The following is a 17,228-nucleotide window of genomic DNA, read 5'->3' on the forward strand; positions in this document are numbered from 1 at the left end:
AGGTCAGACTTGTCTTCGACTTCGACTCGTCTGTCTTCGTATCATCACTTGTTTTCGTGTCGTGGCGTAAAATAAGCTAGACTAGTATTTCATTTCAACTTGTGTTTTTCATATTCTATGTAATAGTAAAATTTTAGAATAAAAGTTGTAAAAATGGCAGAGGTTGATAAAATACCTTCCTCTTTAGAGGACAATCTAGTTCATAACGCAACTAATGCCACGGCAAAAATCCCGGCGACTCCTGAAGGAATGGCTGTAGCTTATGGAAGTTTGTTGATCATGGCTTTATTACCAATATTTTTTGGAGCGTTTCGCTCTGTCAAACACCAAAAAGAACAAAAGGTAAATTTTAAAATTAATTTAATTTTTTTATATTGTCATTATCAAGAATCTTTTCTCAGGACTTCCTTGCAAGGTTCCATATGTTCTATAAGCAACTATAGTTCTATAAAGTCCAATGAATTGAATTTTAGCTCTACCTATCAAATAAAGTCAAAATAAAATTGCTAGCTAATGAATTTATAAAATATGTATGGTACTGTATAACATAATTCAACTTTTAAAAGTATCTCTACAAGATAGGCCTAATATGAAACATGTGTGAAAAAGTTACAACCATATCTAGGACTTCTGACAGGCCTAATGGAAAAATTTAATAATATAGCTGTCACGTGGCTATCACCCCAGTATAAAGAGGTAATAAACTAAGTGTTTGACATATTGAGTACATATCTTACTTACTTACTTGATACTTTACTTTTTTTAAGTATCAAGAAACTTAAAAATTGAATAATATAGTTGTCACGTGGCTATCATCCCAGTATAAAGAAGTAATAAACTAAGTGTTTGACCTATTGAGTACAAATCAATATAATTTATTTTTTTAGAAATTTATCCGCACCCACTATAAAATCATATTATAATAATCAAGTTACTTGTTTCTGGTTGTTCAGATAAAGTTGAGATATAAAAATTATTCAGTTTTGGTCAGGTCTGACACCCACTCTATTTCTGGGGTATAACATTTTTTGTGTCCTCTGATTCTCTGAAAAACTCTGACACTAAACTTGGTATGATACGGTATGACTCATCGACTGTTTTTAGGAAGCCGTAACGACGACTTATCGTCTTCATCCTTGAAAAGGAGGGTCCTGAAAAAAATATTTTTGAGATATAAATAAGGATAAGTTAATAAATTGGCTAATACAATTTATTGAATCTTGAATCAAATACTTGAGGTTTTTCATATTAAGATATTGGTCACTCCCATAATTACCGAATTAGAATATTAATGAGCTACTACATCAAAATGTGGTTCGTGATAAAATCCAAATATCCAAAGTCGTAATCATGGCCAGGTCTTCCTGTATAGATCGTGTCAATTAAACATGGTACATAAAACTGTAGGCAGCGTCACAGTCCAGCAAAGCTTTCGCCGAAAAAAATCCTCTAACCGGTAGAAGCTCCTTCCAACAAGCCTCTTTGACAATGAGCTTCTGAACACATTGACTGGGCGTGCCCTAACCGAGTTCGGCAGGCAGTTGATCATTCGCACCGCCAAAACAGGAAAACTGTCCTTCACTCTTGACAGGCGACAGCGCGGCACATCCAAGTCAACCCCCCTTCGAGTTCCATGTAAGTGCACTTCCTCCCTTCTAGCAAACGTGCAGATGTTTCTCCTGACGTGTAGGAGCGATGACAATATGTACATGCCATAAACTGTATGGATGCCCAAGCGTTGGAATATGGGCTGACAGTGTGCATCATAGTCGCTAAACGTCATTACACGGAGTGCCTTTTTCTGGAGCAGGAGTATGTCCTTCACATGCGCCGAATGTCCCTATATCAAGATGCCATACTGTTTGTGGCTGGCAAATACTGCATGGTACAGCATCAACAGGCGTTCAACAGTAAGTAGTCGTCTCATCTTCCGAAGCAGATAAATCACTCTTGAGAGCCTCTTGTAGACTTTGGAAATATGAGACTCCCATAATCATTTTTTATCAACACGAAAACCGAGAAAGGAAACAGGTTCAGCACCAGCATCAAGAATCTCTGTTCTACTTAGGGTACAGACAATCCCCTGAGTCTTGGTCTCATTCAATTTCAGCTTGTTATTGGAGAACCACTTCTTAGCCTCAGAAAAGAGCTCCTGTGCTTCGAATTTGGCATCATGGGGCCGTCTGCCCTGACCAATGATGGTGGTGTCATCAGCAAAAAGCAAGCTGGAACCATCCAGGTGCAAATCGTTTATCATCAGCAGGAACAGCAGCGGGCCAAGTACTGAACCTTGTGGTACATTTCCTTCATTTGATGACGCACCCATTATAGAAACTACCTGTCTTCTATCCTGGAGGTAGTCAGCAACCATCTTCCATGCCGGTCCCTCGAAGCCATATCTAGCCAGCTTCCTCAACAAGATAACATGAGACACGCAATCAAAGGCCTTTGAGAGATCACACAATACTGATTCATGTCCTTCATAAGACTTCAAATATGTTTTAATGAGGGGATACAACAGAACCTGGTGTGCACCTTGAGGCGTGGTCTGCAGGCTGGTGGAGGTCTTGGGTTATGTAATGGACCCCACTCTATAATGGGAGCGACATATTGGTATGCTGTGTAATCGGCTGGCCAGGGTAACATTTTTGATGCGGAAACTGAAGCGACATGTGCCTGCCAACTACTTGATTTCAGCCTACCATGGGCTTTTCCATAAAAGCTATGGAATAGGAGGCTACTTTGGAGCCATGCGGGTAGCTGTGAAAGGATTCTCCTTCTACAGAAGAAAGTTATTAGTGTTATCACGTCATCGCATTACCTTGAGCAATGTATTATGAATTATTGTATTAATGCATTTTTCTGATAAATAAAATCATTATTTCAAAGCCGGCCAATTTGCAAACGTTTGAGAATACTGACAGTCTTAGTCAGTACATGTATAGCTCCCTACGGCACCTAATGAGTGAGATTCATGCCTTCCGGGAGAGGGGCCAGTTGCACCATCACGATACCAGGGGGCGAGGCAAAATTTACCTGCCCTACTCCAGACTGTCGAAAGCACATGAATGCTACCCCTTACGAGCTCTAATATTTTTCAATAGACTGCCGATTTGTGTTCGTGAGCTCTGGAGTATAGGAAGCTTTGTAGGCTGTTACGTGAGAAACTTATCAACTACCCTCTGTACTCACTGAGAGAGGATGAAACCAGTGGACTTGTGGAACAGTTTGTTTCATAGATGGAGTGGCAGTCCATCTACAGAGTCACATGAAACAAACTATCTGCAGTTATCTCAAATTATTTGTGTTTTTAATTGTTTTGAACTTTGACGAAGTCTATCTGGCGACTGTTGGTCATAGACTGAATACACTTGAATTACTATTGTGACTAAATTACATTTTATGTAGTTTTGTTAGCTCGTAGTCTTATTAATGCTTGAATTTTCAACCAGTTTAGTTTTGAAATATTCATATGCTATCTATTTTTCAGGAATCTGGTGAAAAACCTGAAACGATGACACAAAAAGACGCCGCCATGTTTCCTCTAATAGCAAGTGCTGCTCTTTTCGGACTTTATGTATTTTTTCAGGTGAGCTAACTGTTTTCTTCAATTATACGTTTTTTCTAATATTTCAAATAACTCGTTTCATGGCTTCTAGTTTTTTTTATAAACTCCATTTTATCCCTATTAGTTTTTATAATATTTTTGTGGTTTGGATTCCGCTTCTCAGTTTCGATATTTCAAAACATAATATTTATTGGGTTTTTTATCTAATTGTCCATAATTGCATTCTCTTTATAGCTTCCTATTCAATTAATATAATATCTTTCTATTCAATTAATATAATAGCTTCCAATTTAATAACGTGAAGAATTCAAAGTTAGATGATGTATATTCACATTATTTTTAAGATTCTCTGTTATGGCTGAGTAAAACAGTTCCTTGAAAACTACGCACAATTTATTATCAATGATTTAGGATCACCTTCATTCTAATTGTCATAATAATTTTATGTCACCGTTGAGGCGTACGGGGTAAGCTTTATCAAGAGATCAATTTACAATAAAATCGATCAGTTTTGTTTCATAAACTCATTTTTGTCACGTTTCATGACAATTTTCATCTGTCCTCCATCAATCATTAATAAATATAGATTGTCTGATATATACCATAATTAAAGAATTGAGCAGTGCATTTCACAATCTTACATTTTTACTCTAGCAATAACTAAGTTAGAAATAATAATGAGAAAAATGTTCTACTTGGCTCAGAGGTAATTGATAGCTACACTACTGAATTCTGTACAATATTTAGATAACAGATCCTCAAATAATATCAATTCATATATATCATAATTCATAGATCGGTATCCTATTATTTGGAAATTAATTGCTATGTTAAAAAAATGACTCGCCTTGTTTAAAACTGCGCAGCAGATTTTTGGAAACTTTTTACATGAGTCTTTTCCAAGTTTTCTTATTTTGATACTATTTAGATATCGAAATGAAATAAATTTCTGTGGATTTTTTATCCAGCTATTACTTTTTAGATAGCTTTACTATCATACAACATACTTTAACAATACTTTATCATACAATAATATACTTTCTAGTATGTTCGCTTAAATTCGAAAGCTATCAAAACTTACAGATTTGGTAATAGATAAAATAATTAAAATGTGAGAGCACATTCTTCACGGTAACTTATTCTTTATGGAATAAATTGAATTTTTTTAAATTACTCAAGTTAACTCATATTACGCTACTTTGTGGAAATGGATTAAATTTCCCAAAAGTTTACCTTCAGATAAATTTTTTTCTCTCAATTAACTTCTTCTTCTTCTTCTTCTTCTTTGCCTCTCCTTAGTGCGCTATTATAGCGATAAACAATACTCAATAATAATTGCATATAACTTATGTCAGAACATTATCATTCACAATAAATATCCACTAAGTCAGTACCTATAGATACAGTTTTTTATTGTTAAATAAAGATACTAAGAAATTGTCAAAAACCACAGATTTATTTATTGTTAGAAAGATCGGTTTCGGTTGTTACACCATTGTCGATCTCTGATCACAGATTAACAATGGTGTAACAACTGAAACCGATCTTTCTAACAATCAATAAATCTGTGGTTTTTGACAATTTCTTAGTATTTTTATTCAATATGAATTAAATAATTACCATAATATCAACTTCTCAACTAACCAGAAAGTGAGAAATACAGTTTCTTGTCTGGTCTATTTTCAAGATATAGATATTTTGCATATAATATGCACATTTTTATTTTTCCATACAATCTGCTTATTTTTATTTTCTTTGTTCCACTTCTAATTATTCATATAACATTTATCTTCATGTCTCGATTTTTTATTTTTTCATGTCGTGGATGTTTTTTTGTGGAACACGTATTTAGAAAAAGAAAATTAATATTTGGATGAATCACGAGACAGTCATAGTTATGGTAGGATGGATGGTTTCATTATTGAAACATTTCGCTGATACAAAGTGTAATGTTATGCATGATGTAGATAGAAAATATTATGTTGTGGAAGTCTTGCGTATTTCTGAACGATTGAATGTTTTTGGGGATTGCATTTTGAGCACTAGCTTGCATATTCATCTATGGTTAGATTCACATAATAAAGTCAGTTGAAATTATAGGAAGGCATTGTTGCCATTTTTTATTTCCATAGTATATAGCTAGGATTCAAGTTAACCCGGTAAATCTGATCAAATATCAATTTTTGATTCTTATCTTATTAGGCCTAGTTGGTGGAAGGGATTTGAAAGTGTTGATGAGGGGATAGCTATAGATATGCTAATCAGTGATATAATTGGTGATGTTTTGTTTGTGATTTCTTGTTATCGTTTATCTATTATATCTCAAATTTGTTTTATCAGTTAAGAAAATATATTTTGAATACGTTTTGAATACTCAAATCGAGTTGTTAATATTAAAAAAGTGGCTATAAGGATGAAGGATGTGTAATGCCATTTGTCTTCCCATACTCATGCGCATTATTGAGAAATATCAAGAACATGTGCATTAAATTTGTAACAATAATTTCAGGCGAAAACCCCATCATTAGAATTATTTTATTTTTTTATATTCATGTATTCCTTATCTCAATTTTCTCAATTCTAGAAATTCTTTATTGAATTATTAGGTCTGCTTATTGAATCCTGGCGTCTATTGCATGTCTGGATGTTATTGATTTTGAGTTCTACAATATCTTATTTTAAACTCTTTTTCTTCTATTGCAGACTTTTTCCAAAGAATACATAAATCTTCTAGTGACTGGATATTTCTTCTTCCTTGGAGTGCTCGCTCTTTGTCATCTTATGAGGTAAATCATATATTTTTTAACTATAGAAATATATATAATTAATTCTATTATATAAATACAAGAAAGTAGCCCTGAATTCATACATTTTCATATCACATTTATTTACACACTATGTTTCATTCCCAAATCACGAATTTATGATGATTTGTATAGTATTACTCATCATTGTTGTTTGATATTACGTGCGTGAATCACTTTGGATTCAGTTATAGGTCAAGATTTATTCTGTATAATAGGCCCTAAAGAACAATGAAAGTTGTTTCACAATTGGTGCGTTGTTTTGATTTGGGATAGGTTCTAGCTTAGTCATGATTTGTCGTTTCAGCAAAATTTGGTTTACCATATTTGTGAGGGCTTGCCTTGAAAATAAATCTAATTTTTCTGTGGAAGAAGTAAAATCATCCATAGCGCTAGTATCTTATGCTTTTCTGAACAACGAAATAATCACATCATTTGAGGAAAGAAAAGCAATGATTATTATCAATTTAAATTTTAAATATCTTTCACGGCATGAAAATAATGCCTAAATTACAGTAAGAGCAGCAATAGAATAAGAATAGAGAGATTAGTACCTCTAACGATTTTTTAACGTCGAAAGTAACGTAAATTATTTTCAAATGATGACAGGACAAGATGTTACACCAATTATAGTGTTGTCTTACTTTCATTCATCGAATGATGCCAATGAATGTCCTTTGTAATTTACTAGCTTATCATGGGAGCCCAAACACGATGGGAAAAACATGCCCGTGTGATAGTGGATCTTGGAGCAGTAAGGTCAATTCACAGTACACAGAGGGTAGGAAATTAGTACTGAATTGAATAATCACAGTACGCGATTCAGTGTGGATGAAAGCATTGTGAACTGGTATTTACGAGTTCAGGAATTTATTAACAGATATGAGTCTAGTCATCACTCTTATAATAATTACTAGTAGGTAACCCGTGCTTCACAAGGGTCTATTTTAAAACTGCAAAATGAAAACTTGACATAATAAAAAATTCGAATTTTGAAAATAGGCCTATAACCATCCTCGGTTAATGAAGAATTTTTATGCAAAATTTCAAATCAATCAGTACAGTAGTTCAGACGTGATGATGTGTCAAACATAATTTTTCTACATCACGTACTTGTATGAGCCAGCTCTTTCCATTATTATAGTAAAAATGATGGATAGATTAATGATTTATCAGTATCTCTGAATGAGAATAACTTTTGAACGGTTTGAGAAATCAGTGCGGTTTTGATGCGACAGAAAATCAGTTATTTTTATTCGAATAGGATCCCCAATCATACCTATCATCTAGTGTCCCTTTTAAAAGAAATGTTCAGCTGCTTCTATACAACAACTGGATGCATGACAAATTGAAAACTTTATGTAATGAAATCTTGAAGAACTGAAAATAGGCATAAATAACCATCCTCGGTTAATTAAGAATCTATATGCAACATTTTGAGATCTAAATCATTCCCGTTTTTCCGGTATGCAATCCATAAGTTGACATGTTTTGATGCGAACAAACGAACAAACACAACCCTACTCTCTCTTATTATATAGATTCACAAACGTGCAAACTTCATGTTATTTTTGTATCTTCTTTCGATGAACATAATAAAGGTGGATAACCACATATCAACATCAGAGTCAGTGAGCATCAGTGAAAATATAATTCCTATGAGTTCTAATGGGAATAATATTTTCTCTGTACCGGACACGTTCATTGATACTGATTTTTGGGAATCCTGCTTAATATTATCATTGTTCTATTCTCGTTTTTTCTTCAAAATTGATTGTAGTTGTCTTGTAGTTTCTCTGATAATGTTTGTGTTTTGGTTGCAGTCCTGTAATAAGCTCACTGGTGCCTGCTGCCATTCCTAACATTCCGTTTCATTTACGCTTTTCAAAAGGAAACGACGAAGATAAGACTGATGTCATCGATTACAAATTCACATCTCACGACATTTTCTGTTTGATTTGTTGCTCAGTTGTTGGAGCTTGGTATTTGAAAGAGAAGGTGAGTGAATATTTTTTATAAGAAACTCTTATCTGTTGTTATTATCTGTACCTCAGAGTTAGAAGGGCGTAAGTCTCAAACGGCTGATTTCACAGGAGAGCCCAAAAAGTATTACACTCCCAGCCGGGGCTAAAAGAGAAGTCTCAAACGGTTGATTTCACAGGAGAGCCCAAAGAGTATTACACTCCCAGCCGGGGCTAAAAGAGCGTAAGTCGAATTATCATTACATTCACTTTCAAGTTATTGGACTCACGTTGTTTCAGTTTTAATGCTTACTGGACTTCCGCTCTTTCAGCTCTGGCTATCTTCAAAACAATCAACTGCAGAGGACTTACGTTATCTTGAATCTATAGAGTTCGAAAAACTGAACAAGACTCACTGAAAACATCTTTTTGTCAAAAAAATGGACTTACGCTCCTCTAGCTCTGAGGTACAGTTATATTTCCCAGCTCTTTATAAAATAATTGGTTAGTGAACTAGAATTTACTAATGGAAATATGAGCGAAGTGCTTTTGATTCCGTAGTCTGTGACTAATGTTGTTTCAGCAATAATTTACGAACTACTTACATGTTTGTACAGTAATTCATTGTGCAAATATACGTGTTGTTCTATGAACGAGAACGTTATGAACGTCAAGTCAATAAACCAATGAAACTCAACTCATAGTGAGATCAATTCCATTCAGATCATAGTCTCTTTATAGCGAAATACATTGATTGTTTGATTGAATCACTTTATTTAAACGTATTACAATATATACAGGCTTATACGCAGATAAAAAGTTTACAACATGACACATTTTAATAAAAAAGTAAGTATGAATTCGAGAATATTAAACTATACACGCTAAATTACAATTTGAAACTACTATGATAGAATATGGTTTGTATCTACAAAAATTGGCGGAGGTTTGAACATGTGGAAATGATAGGACGACAGAGTTGCCAAGTTTCATATTTCCACTGCCTTCTATATAGTAGGTAGCATGATTCAAGTCATCTCGGTATATTTGATATAATATTAATATAATTGATTCTTGTTAATAATGATCAATTATTTCTTATTCGTCAAGAAATTATTTTTTGTGGTTTAATGATAAACTTTGATGATTGAGATTAAATATTTTGGTAGTTCATTATATTTCTACGTAGTCTACAAACGATTTGTGAACGGTGCTGATGTATAGAAGGATAGAGCTATCTGCTTTGTCTAACAACAGACAAAGATAGCAACACAATTATAATCAGGTGTTGACTTCATAACGTGAAACTCATTATTGAAAAACAATCATTGGAAACGTTGACAGCAATCAATTGAAACATTCATGTAATTGGATCAATGTTCAATAGGATGTGTGAATAAAAGTAAAACGGTTAATCAACTAATCAATAAGATTAATATTACTTGTTGTTCATGTTAATTGATCTTCTTGTAATATCAAATGTTTCAGCACTGGATTGCTAACAATCTGTTCGGCTTAGCTTTTGCTGTGAATGGAGTTGAACTGCTCCATTTGAATAATGTGGTCACTGGTTGCATTCTATTGGGAGGACTTTTCGTCTATGACATTTTTTGGGTTTTTGGCACAAATGTGATGGTGTTTGTTGCCAAATCTTTCGAGGCGCCAATTAAACGTAAGTAACCATTTTCTTCTATAAATTTTTACATGTTATTTTCTGTGGCTTGAGGGTATTCCTTCAATCAATACTGCGATGACCAGTATAACAGAGATATGGATAACATCAATCCAATAGGATACTGTTATGATCTTTCAAATAGAGTTTATTTACTAGCATTGTAAATTACTGTTATATTGTTTGCTCTTCCCAATAAAAAATAATAAAATAATAGTAGACACTTATATTTAACGCTTGAGGCAATGACATGAGTGCTAAAACAAGTTGTTTTTGTAAAAAAGTTTAAAACATGTTACTAGTTAATTCTATAACAGTTACCGAATTTATATAATTCTTATTAATTGTAATTTTTAAAAACTTGAGATATAGGCAAATTCTAAAAATATAAAAATTATGCTGGCTAGTCTAGCAAATAATCAAATTAACCTGCTTTCAACATACCGTACTTTAAATCTTTCATAAAATTTTGTTGAATATTTAAAACCACTATCGTGACAAACGTTCCACTCGCTTCATTGAATTTACATTGCATAACTTCTCATCATCTCAATTCACAAGATATGATGTCGACTTCTTTTAGAACCGTAAATTATAGGTTACTAACGGGTGTTAAAAGGACGCACATGGGAGTTTGAGAATATCATTTATTACATTAAGCTATTAAAGTTATGCTGTATGAAATTATTACCTTTATTATATTCAAATTACCTTTAAAACTTCACAATAAAAGTTCAAAATGGCTTCCTCCACTAGTAATGCAGGTTCGAACACGTTTCATAACATTTGCAGCCACTTTTAGTTTTGTTTGCTCAGAAATGATTTTAATCTCACTTTCAATATTAGCCTTCAATTCGTCAAGTGTATGAGGATTGTTATTAAAAACCTTACTTTTAAATTCCCCTAAAGAAAAAAGTCAGCTGGAGTAAGATTTCGGGATCTTGGCGGCCACAATCCTTTTGATATCACATGATGGTCAAAAAATTCTCGTAACATATTCATCGTTTCAGCAGAAGTATGGCATGTTGCATTATCCTGCTGAAACCAACAATCTCGATCGTCTAATTCTAACAACGCTATAAATTTTTCAATAAGGTTGCGATACACATCACCATCCACAGATTTGTAAAAAATAAAGGCCCTACAATACTTTCAATAATAAACAAACTTTCATCCTTTGAAAAAACATAGTTGAAAATACACAGACACTACAGATTACAAATGAATACTAACAAGCACTAGTATGTAAAATGGTGCATGCCGGTTCAACAATGAGTACGGTAGTGCCAACTGTTTTTTGAGGGAACAAAATATCCCCCATACAGGAAATATATTCCCTCAAACTTCGATGTGCGTCCTTTTTGAAACACCCGTTAGTAAACTAAGGGGATAGTTGTCATTCTTTTACAATGTTGTTCCAGCTTATGGAGTACAGTACCATGATTAAACTATATGTTCACATTTTTCAAAGAGACTGTGAAGCCCATCTTCATGTACCCAACTTGACTATGAGTGTTCTTATCATTACCTAATTTACAGTTACTCCATAAAGACAACTCATATTTTTTGTTTTTCCTTCAAATCTTTCCTACCTTTTCAATATTAGTAAATCTACTCTCTATAGACTTTATCCACCCAACTTGACTATGGAGTGTTCTCATCAGCAGCTAATTTTCACCATCGAGAAAACTCATATTTTTTTCCCCTTCAAATTTAATTTCATTTCAATATTCTCTACTTTTCAATTTTTGTAATTGATTTTGTATTGTTGGCAGTGGTGTTTCCGCAAGACATATTGGAGAAGGGAATTGCAGCCAACAATTTCGCTATGCTTGGACTGGGAGACATTGTTGTACCTGGCATTTTCATTGCACTTCTTCTCAGATTCGATAATAGGTAAGTTGCTATTTTAACTTTTCTATCTGAATGTTATTATCTTATCAGTGTTGTAGATTGGAGTATTCACTCAATTTGATTTAACACTCTAAACTATTTTAATTTAATATAACCAAAAAGTTATTGGTTACATTTTTATAAAATAAAAACAGCATTAAACAAAACAATATTACCTTAGGGTGGCCACTAACGACAGGACAAGTGTGTACAACATGTGTGTACAACAAGCTCATCATGGTTGTTGTTTCATCAGCGAGAGGCTTCATAAAAACAGCTGTTTGACCGTAGCTTATAAACTAAAATAAACAACCAATAACAATAAATAAACCACTAGAAAATCACAAATCATAATTATACAAAAATAATTTAACCTCAAATACAGCATCGAAGAAAAGATATACAACAAAAATCGAAGATACAGTCCTGTCGTTCGTAGCCACCCTTATTAAAATAAAGATACTTCAGAGAAAACGCTATTATGTCTGACTTTATTGTGCGCTATTTTATTGCACGTCACATCATAGATCATAAACTATTCTGTCGACTTTGTTGAACTTTCTGTGTTATTATGGAGATACTGTAAGTAAGTTGTTCCTATCCTATTTCAAACGTTTGATTATGATAAATCAACCTATGCCTGGTTTCCAAACTCAAATGTGTCCAAAGTGTTTAAGCTAGTTGATTCCCATTTGTATTGATGTGATATTTTATAGCTATGAATTCAATTATATTCATTGAGATTCTCCAAGGAAAAGAACATGTTAGTTTTAACTCGTATTTTACGACAAGAACGTGTATAATACAAGATTATCATATTATTTCTAAATTCGATACTCGGGTAGCATCAGAAAGGAGACGGATAGACTAAGGTTTATGTTTTATCGAGTATACTAAGGATACCTTGACCACAATATTATAATAATTATAATTTTCATTTAATACTAATGTGACGCATTCATGTACAAGATAACATTGTATGTCTTGAATAGATTGATTGATGATTTCGTTTTTCAGCTTACAAAGAAACTCGAAGACCTACTTCTATTCGACGTTTATCGCGTACATCGCCGGCCTAGCTGTGACAATGTTTGTGATGCATGTGTTCAAGCATGCGCAGCCGGCTCTGCTGTACTTGGTGCCTGCTTGTCTGGGCACTCCAATGATCGTCGCTATTCTCAAGGGAGACTTGACGGCCCTGTTTCAGTAAGTGCACCTTCCACTATTGAATGAAAACTACTTATTTTCAAACCACTAATTTATCCAAACTATTTGAAATACTATAATCCGTGCAAACCTTAGTAAAACTTTTAAAACACGGAGCTTTATGGCCAATGTTATTTCAATAGAACAATAGGAGTACACAGTTGCCGTTTTCATGCTCATCCTATCAATAAGGCCTACGCTCTTGTTTCACTCTTTCTCTCGCACAATTATTTCACAGGCTCTCTGGATTGTGGGAAATCTGGCAGCGCTGTACTCTAATAAGACTAAGGCTAGACGCACGCCAGTTAGTCAAGACAAGACACGATCAGACACGTTTAGTCATTATACTTCACATAGTTGCTTATGAAGACATGTCTAATTGCAATGACTAATCAGTGTGAGTTGCGTCACAAGCAGCTATGTGAAGTATTGACTAAACTTGACAAGACATGATCAGACACGTTTTGTCTCAATACTTAGCTGCTTGTGACGCAACTCACACTGATTAGTCATTGCAACTAGATATGTCTTAACAAGCAGCTATGTGAAGTATTGTGACAAAACGTGTCTGATCATGTCTTGTCTTGTCTTGACTAACTGTTGTGCGCCTAGCTTTATGCTGCAAACTAAGGTTTGCTCAGACTATAGTTTTGTTTGTTATACCATTATCAATATCTATAGTGACATCCTCGTTGTGATGGTAGTGGAGATACAGAACAGCGTTGCCGATTCCCTGCCTTGTCAGTTACTTCTATAGAGGGTACCGGCATATCTGATGTGAAATTGACAGTCCATTCTTGTATAAAATAATCAATTACATGTTATTCGTCGAGAAAAAATATTTTTCAATTATTAAATAATAAATTTTATAATTGAGATTGAATTTTTTGTTATTATATTTTCACATTATTAAAAACCGATATGGCTACGTTGCAGAGCTAGAAAGGATAGCGCTATCTGCTTTCTTGAATCATAGACAAGGATAGCAACACCAATGTTGCTAAAAATCTGCCCTTATAACGTGGACAGAATATAGTTAACTTCACTATACACTACTACTATTAACCACACTATAGTTAACTGAATCAGTCATTTCTGCTACGCAAAACATTATTTTATATTCATTAAAATCGTATTTCAAAAAAAACTGCGAGCGTTCTATCCTTTTGCTGCGGAAATAAAATCAAAAGTTGTTTGAATTACGAATGATTATTCTCTTTGCATGTACGTTTCAATTGAATTTAATTGTTTAATGCACTGCCATTAATTTCAATATTCCATTATATTCTTCATATTTCAATAATACACTGCTTCAATATTCCGTTCATAGATGTGCTTCTGAGAGAATATTATATGAGTATACCAACAAAATTAAACATTTAACTTAACCTACAATTAATTAAATGCTAGCGCAGCCATCTCAGTAGAGAAGGTAATGTTTACTAGAGATAAATCCTTACTTGAGATGGCTCTAGCACAGAATTTGTTATGGTTTGAATTTAATCTGTTTTCAGTCTCTTGTTAAATTCTTGATGTGGAGACGCTGCTCTCAATTTGAAACTTAATCAATTTTTAATATATCTTGAATAATTTTTGCGGAGTACCCTTATTTCCACCTCCGAAATGTTGTTTATCTTCCTTCCCTTTAAAAAAATTCCAAAAATATCACATATGCCATTTCTCAGTAGCTAACTCTATTGAATTGATTAATGTTTAATTTAATTTAATTCTGTCAAAAATGTTCTGTTTCACCAAGCTTAAGGGTACGCTTTTCAAATGTGCACTGGTATTATCAATAGTAACTATCGGCATAAAAAATTATACGTATGTATGTTCCAGTTTACTCATTGTAAAGCGTACCTGATTTTACAATGTTCAAATGTATTGACCAAGCTTTGTGGAACCGAGCATAAGAGTAGCATTCTCAAGTTATTTTATTAGCATCCTTGTTTGTTTTCTATCGGAGGTGAAGCAATCTCTCAGAAATTAATTTACGATTCGTTTTTCAACAGATATGAAGATCATCCGTCAGACGAGAAATCCATCAAAGAGCCTGCCAACTCCGAGGTCACATCGGCTCCCACCACCAAGATTCCTCTCAAAGTGAAAAAAGACAAATAAACATTTTCGGTGCTTGATTTTGTGGAGTGTAAAGGATAAAATCGTCAAAGATGTCTGGACGAACTCAGATTTTAGACAAAAATATTTTACCTTACGCACATGTTAAAAAATGTATGACTTCCATTCAAAAGTTTTGATGAACAAGGCTCTTGTTCTGAATCCATTCTGTGATAAATTAATATTCCATCGATTTTTTCCTTATCAACTATTACTAATGTTTGCGAATTATAACTCATAACACTTTCATTGTCTGCCTCTTTAAACTTTCAGTTTGAAACATAACAATAAATTTATTCATTCATGAGTATCCACACTCTCATTTAGGAATTTTTCCTAATGTAAAAAATCTCTTGTTTAAATATCGAATGACCTAAGTTTCAAAAGAGCTATTGACCTAAATCTCAAAGGACACAAAATCCTTGTATTGAACCACATACAAAACTCAGGTATCACATTTGGATCAAATATTCCTTATCAGTAAAAATATATTTCGTATTAATATAATTAATTATATTACAATATTGGTTGGTATCTTAAAATTGCTTAACCAATTAAGAAAATCTCCTCAAGCTCGTCTATCAAACTCATTCCGTTCAAATATTTAATTTCGATCCAAGGTTCGAAAAATATTCATTTGTTTGATAACAACCTTGAATTTCTCATTAGAAATTATTTCTGTACCAGAGTTACTTAGCCAATAATTATTTTATTTCTATTAGCCTAATTATTTACAAATAAGTCGATTGTTTTAATAGGAAAATATGTCAGTTAATTAATTTAAGAAATATTAAAGATGTACCAATAATTCTAGAGAAAATTACCATCAGTGATGGCAATTGCTGATCGATCAATTCCTGCTATGCTACTTAATTAAGTTCCATCCATCAAAACAAATTAGATCTTACATAGAAAATCACTTAGTATAGAACTAATTTGATTTCCTCTTCCAACATTACTTCAGTATCAATAATTATTCAAACCTGGAGTTGGGTTTTTATGATCTAAGGAAAATGTGTCGATTGGCCTAAAATGTAAACTTGATCTTGAACTTAAATATCACTAGACCTAGATAATCTTTCAGTACCACAAAAACAATTGTATTATTCTGCATTTGGAGTATATAAACATGTTTATTGTATCTATTCTCTACAGGGAATAATTATCGACATCCAGAATATTATTATATCAATTCAGTTGATATTTTCATGTTCTATTGAACTTTTAATCTTGAAAGTATTGTAGGCCTATTGTCTGAATTGTTGTAATTCTTTGGTTTGAATCAATTCTGCCACTATCAAGTTTGTCTGAATTGTTGTAATTCTTAGGTTTGAACCAATTCTGCCATTATCAAGTAACATTATTTTGTTGATGTGCAATCCAAACAATTCTAGTTATACTATTATTTGTTACTAGTAGCCTATTTTGTTAATGTTTGTTACTATGATACATTTCTGCAAGCCACTGATCCTACAATGAATAGCAATGTGTTTTCTATGCCAATCATATTCATCTTCAAAAATTGAGAAGTTATTTTTTATAGAGGATATTAACAGTTTTGAAGAACCTTTTCATGTTTTTTTTGTTTTGTTTTAAATATGATTGAAATAAGAATTTGTTTTAATTGAATTTTTGAATTTGATTTGAAATCTAATTTTTCATTTATTTGAATAAGAATTGTTTACTTGTAGAGAAGTTGGAAATGTAACAAGAAAGAATTGAATCCTTAATCGTGTTTTCTAACACATTGGTAATTTTTGATTTTGTCATAGTATTTATAAAGAATTATGAATCTTTTTTTATCGGAATAAAAAAAAGAAACTAAAGAAAATAAACTTCCAATATTGATTTGTTGATGACAACAGTATCTCAATAAACTTAATGTGGTGAAATTTATCATTAAACTATTTTTTCTTTTTAAATGTTTGTTCTCTATTACTCTTCATACCTCAACTCACAAGAGACCTTCACTTCAAGTTTGATGTAACAGCCAAATGAATTTAAAT

At 33.0% G+C, this 17,228-nt stretch overlaps 1 protein-coding gene across 1 annotated transcript; it reads left to right on the forward strand.

Annotated features, from left to right (window-relative positions):
* Positions 1–17,141, forward strand: LOC111053404 (minor histocompatibility antigen H13). Its single transcript, XM_039420563.1, has 8 exons — positions 1–342; positions 3,491–3,589; positions 6,272–6,354; positions 8,196–8,370; positions 9,822–10,005; positions 11,781–11,901; positions 12,916–13,104; positions 15,117–17,141. The coding sequence occupies exons 1-8, from the start codon at positions 154–156 to the stop codon at positions 15,223–15,225; spliced, it is 1,149 nt and encodes a 382-aa protein (XP_039276497.1). The 5' UTR covers positions 1–153; the 3' UTR covers positions 15,226–17,141.
* Positions 17,142–17,228: the final 87 nt, after the last annotated feature.

Source organism: Nilaparvata lugens, chromosome 2 (genome assembly GCF_014356525.2).
Source record: "Nilaparvata lugens isolate BPH chromosome 2, ASM1435652v1, whole genome shotgun sequence".
In the NCBI taxonomy this organism is placed as follows: domain Eukaryota; kingdom Metazoa; phylum Arthropoda; class Insecta; order Hemiptera; family Delphacidae; genus Nilaparvata; species Nilaparvata lugens.

Bases quoted from the DNA above. Each gene is read 5' to 3' on its own strand.
- LOC111053404 (XM_039420563.1), top strand. From the start codon at position 154: ATGGCAGAGGTTGATAAAATACCTTCCTCTTTAGAGGACAATCTAGTT. The intron at 343-3,490 runs GTAAATTTTAAA...TCTATTTTTCAG, and splicing joins AACACCAAAAAGAACAAAAG to GAATCTGGTGAAAAACCTGA. The intron at 13,105-15,116 runs GTAAGTGCACCT...GTTTTTCAACAG, and splicing joins GACTTGACGGCCCTGTTTCA to ATATGAAGATCATCCGTCAG.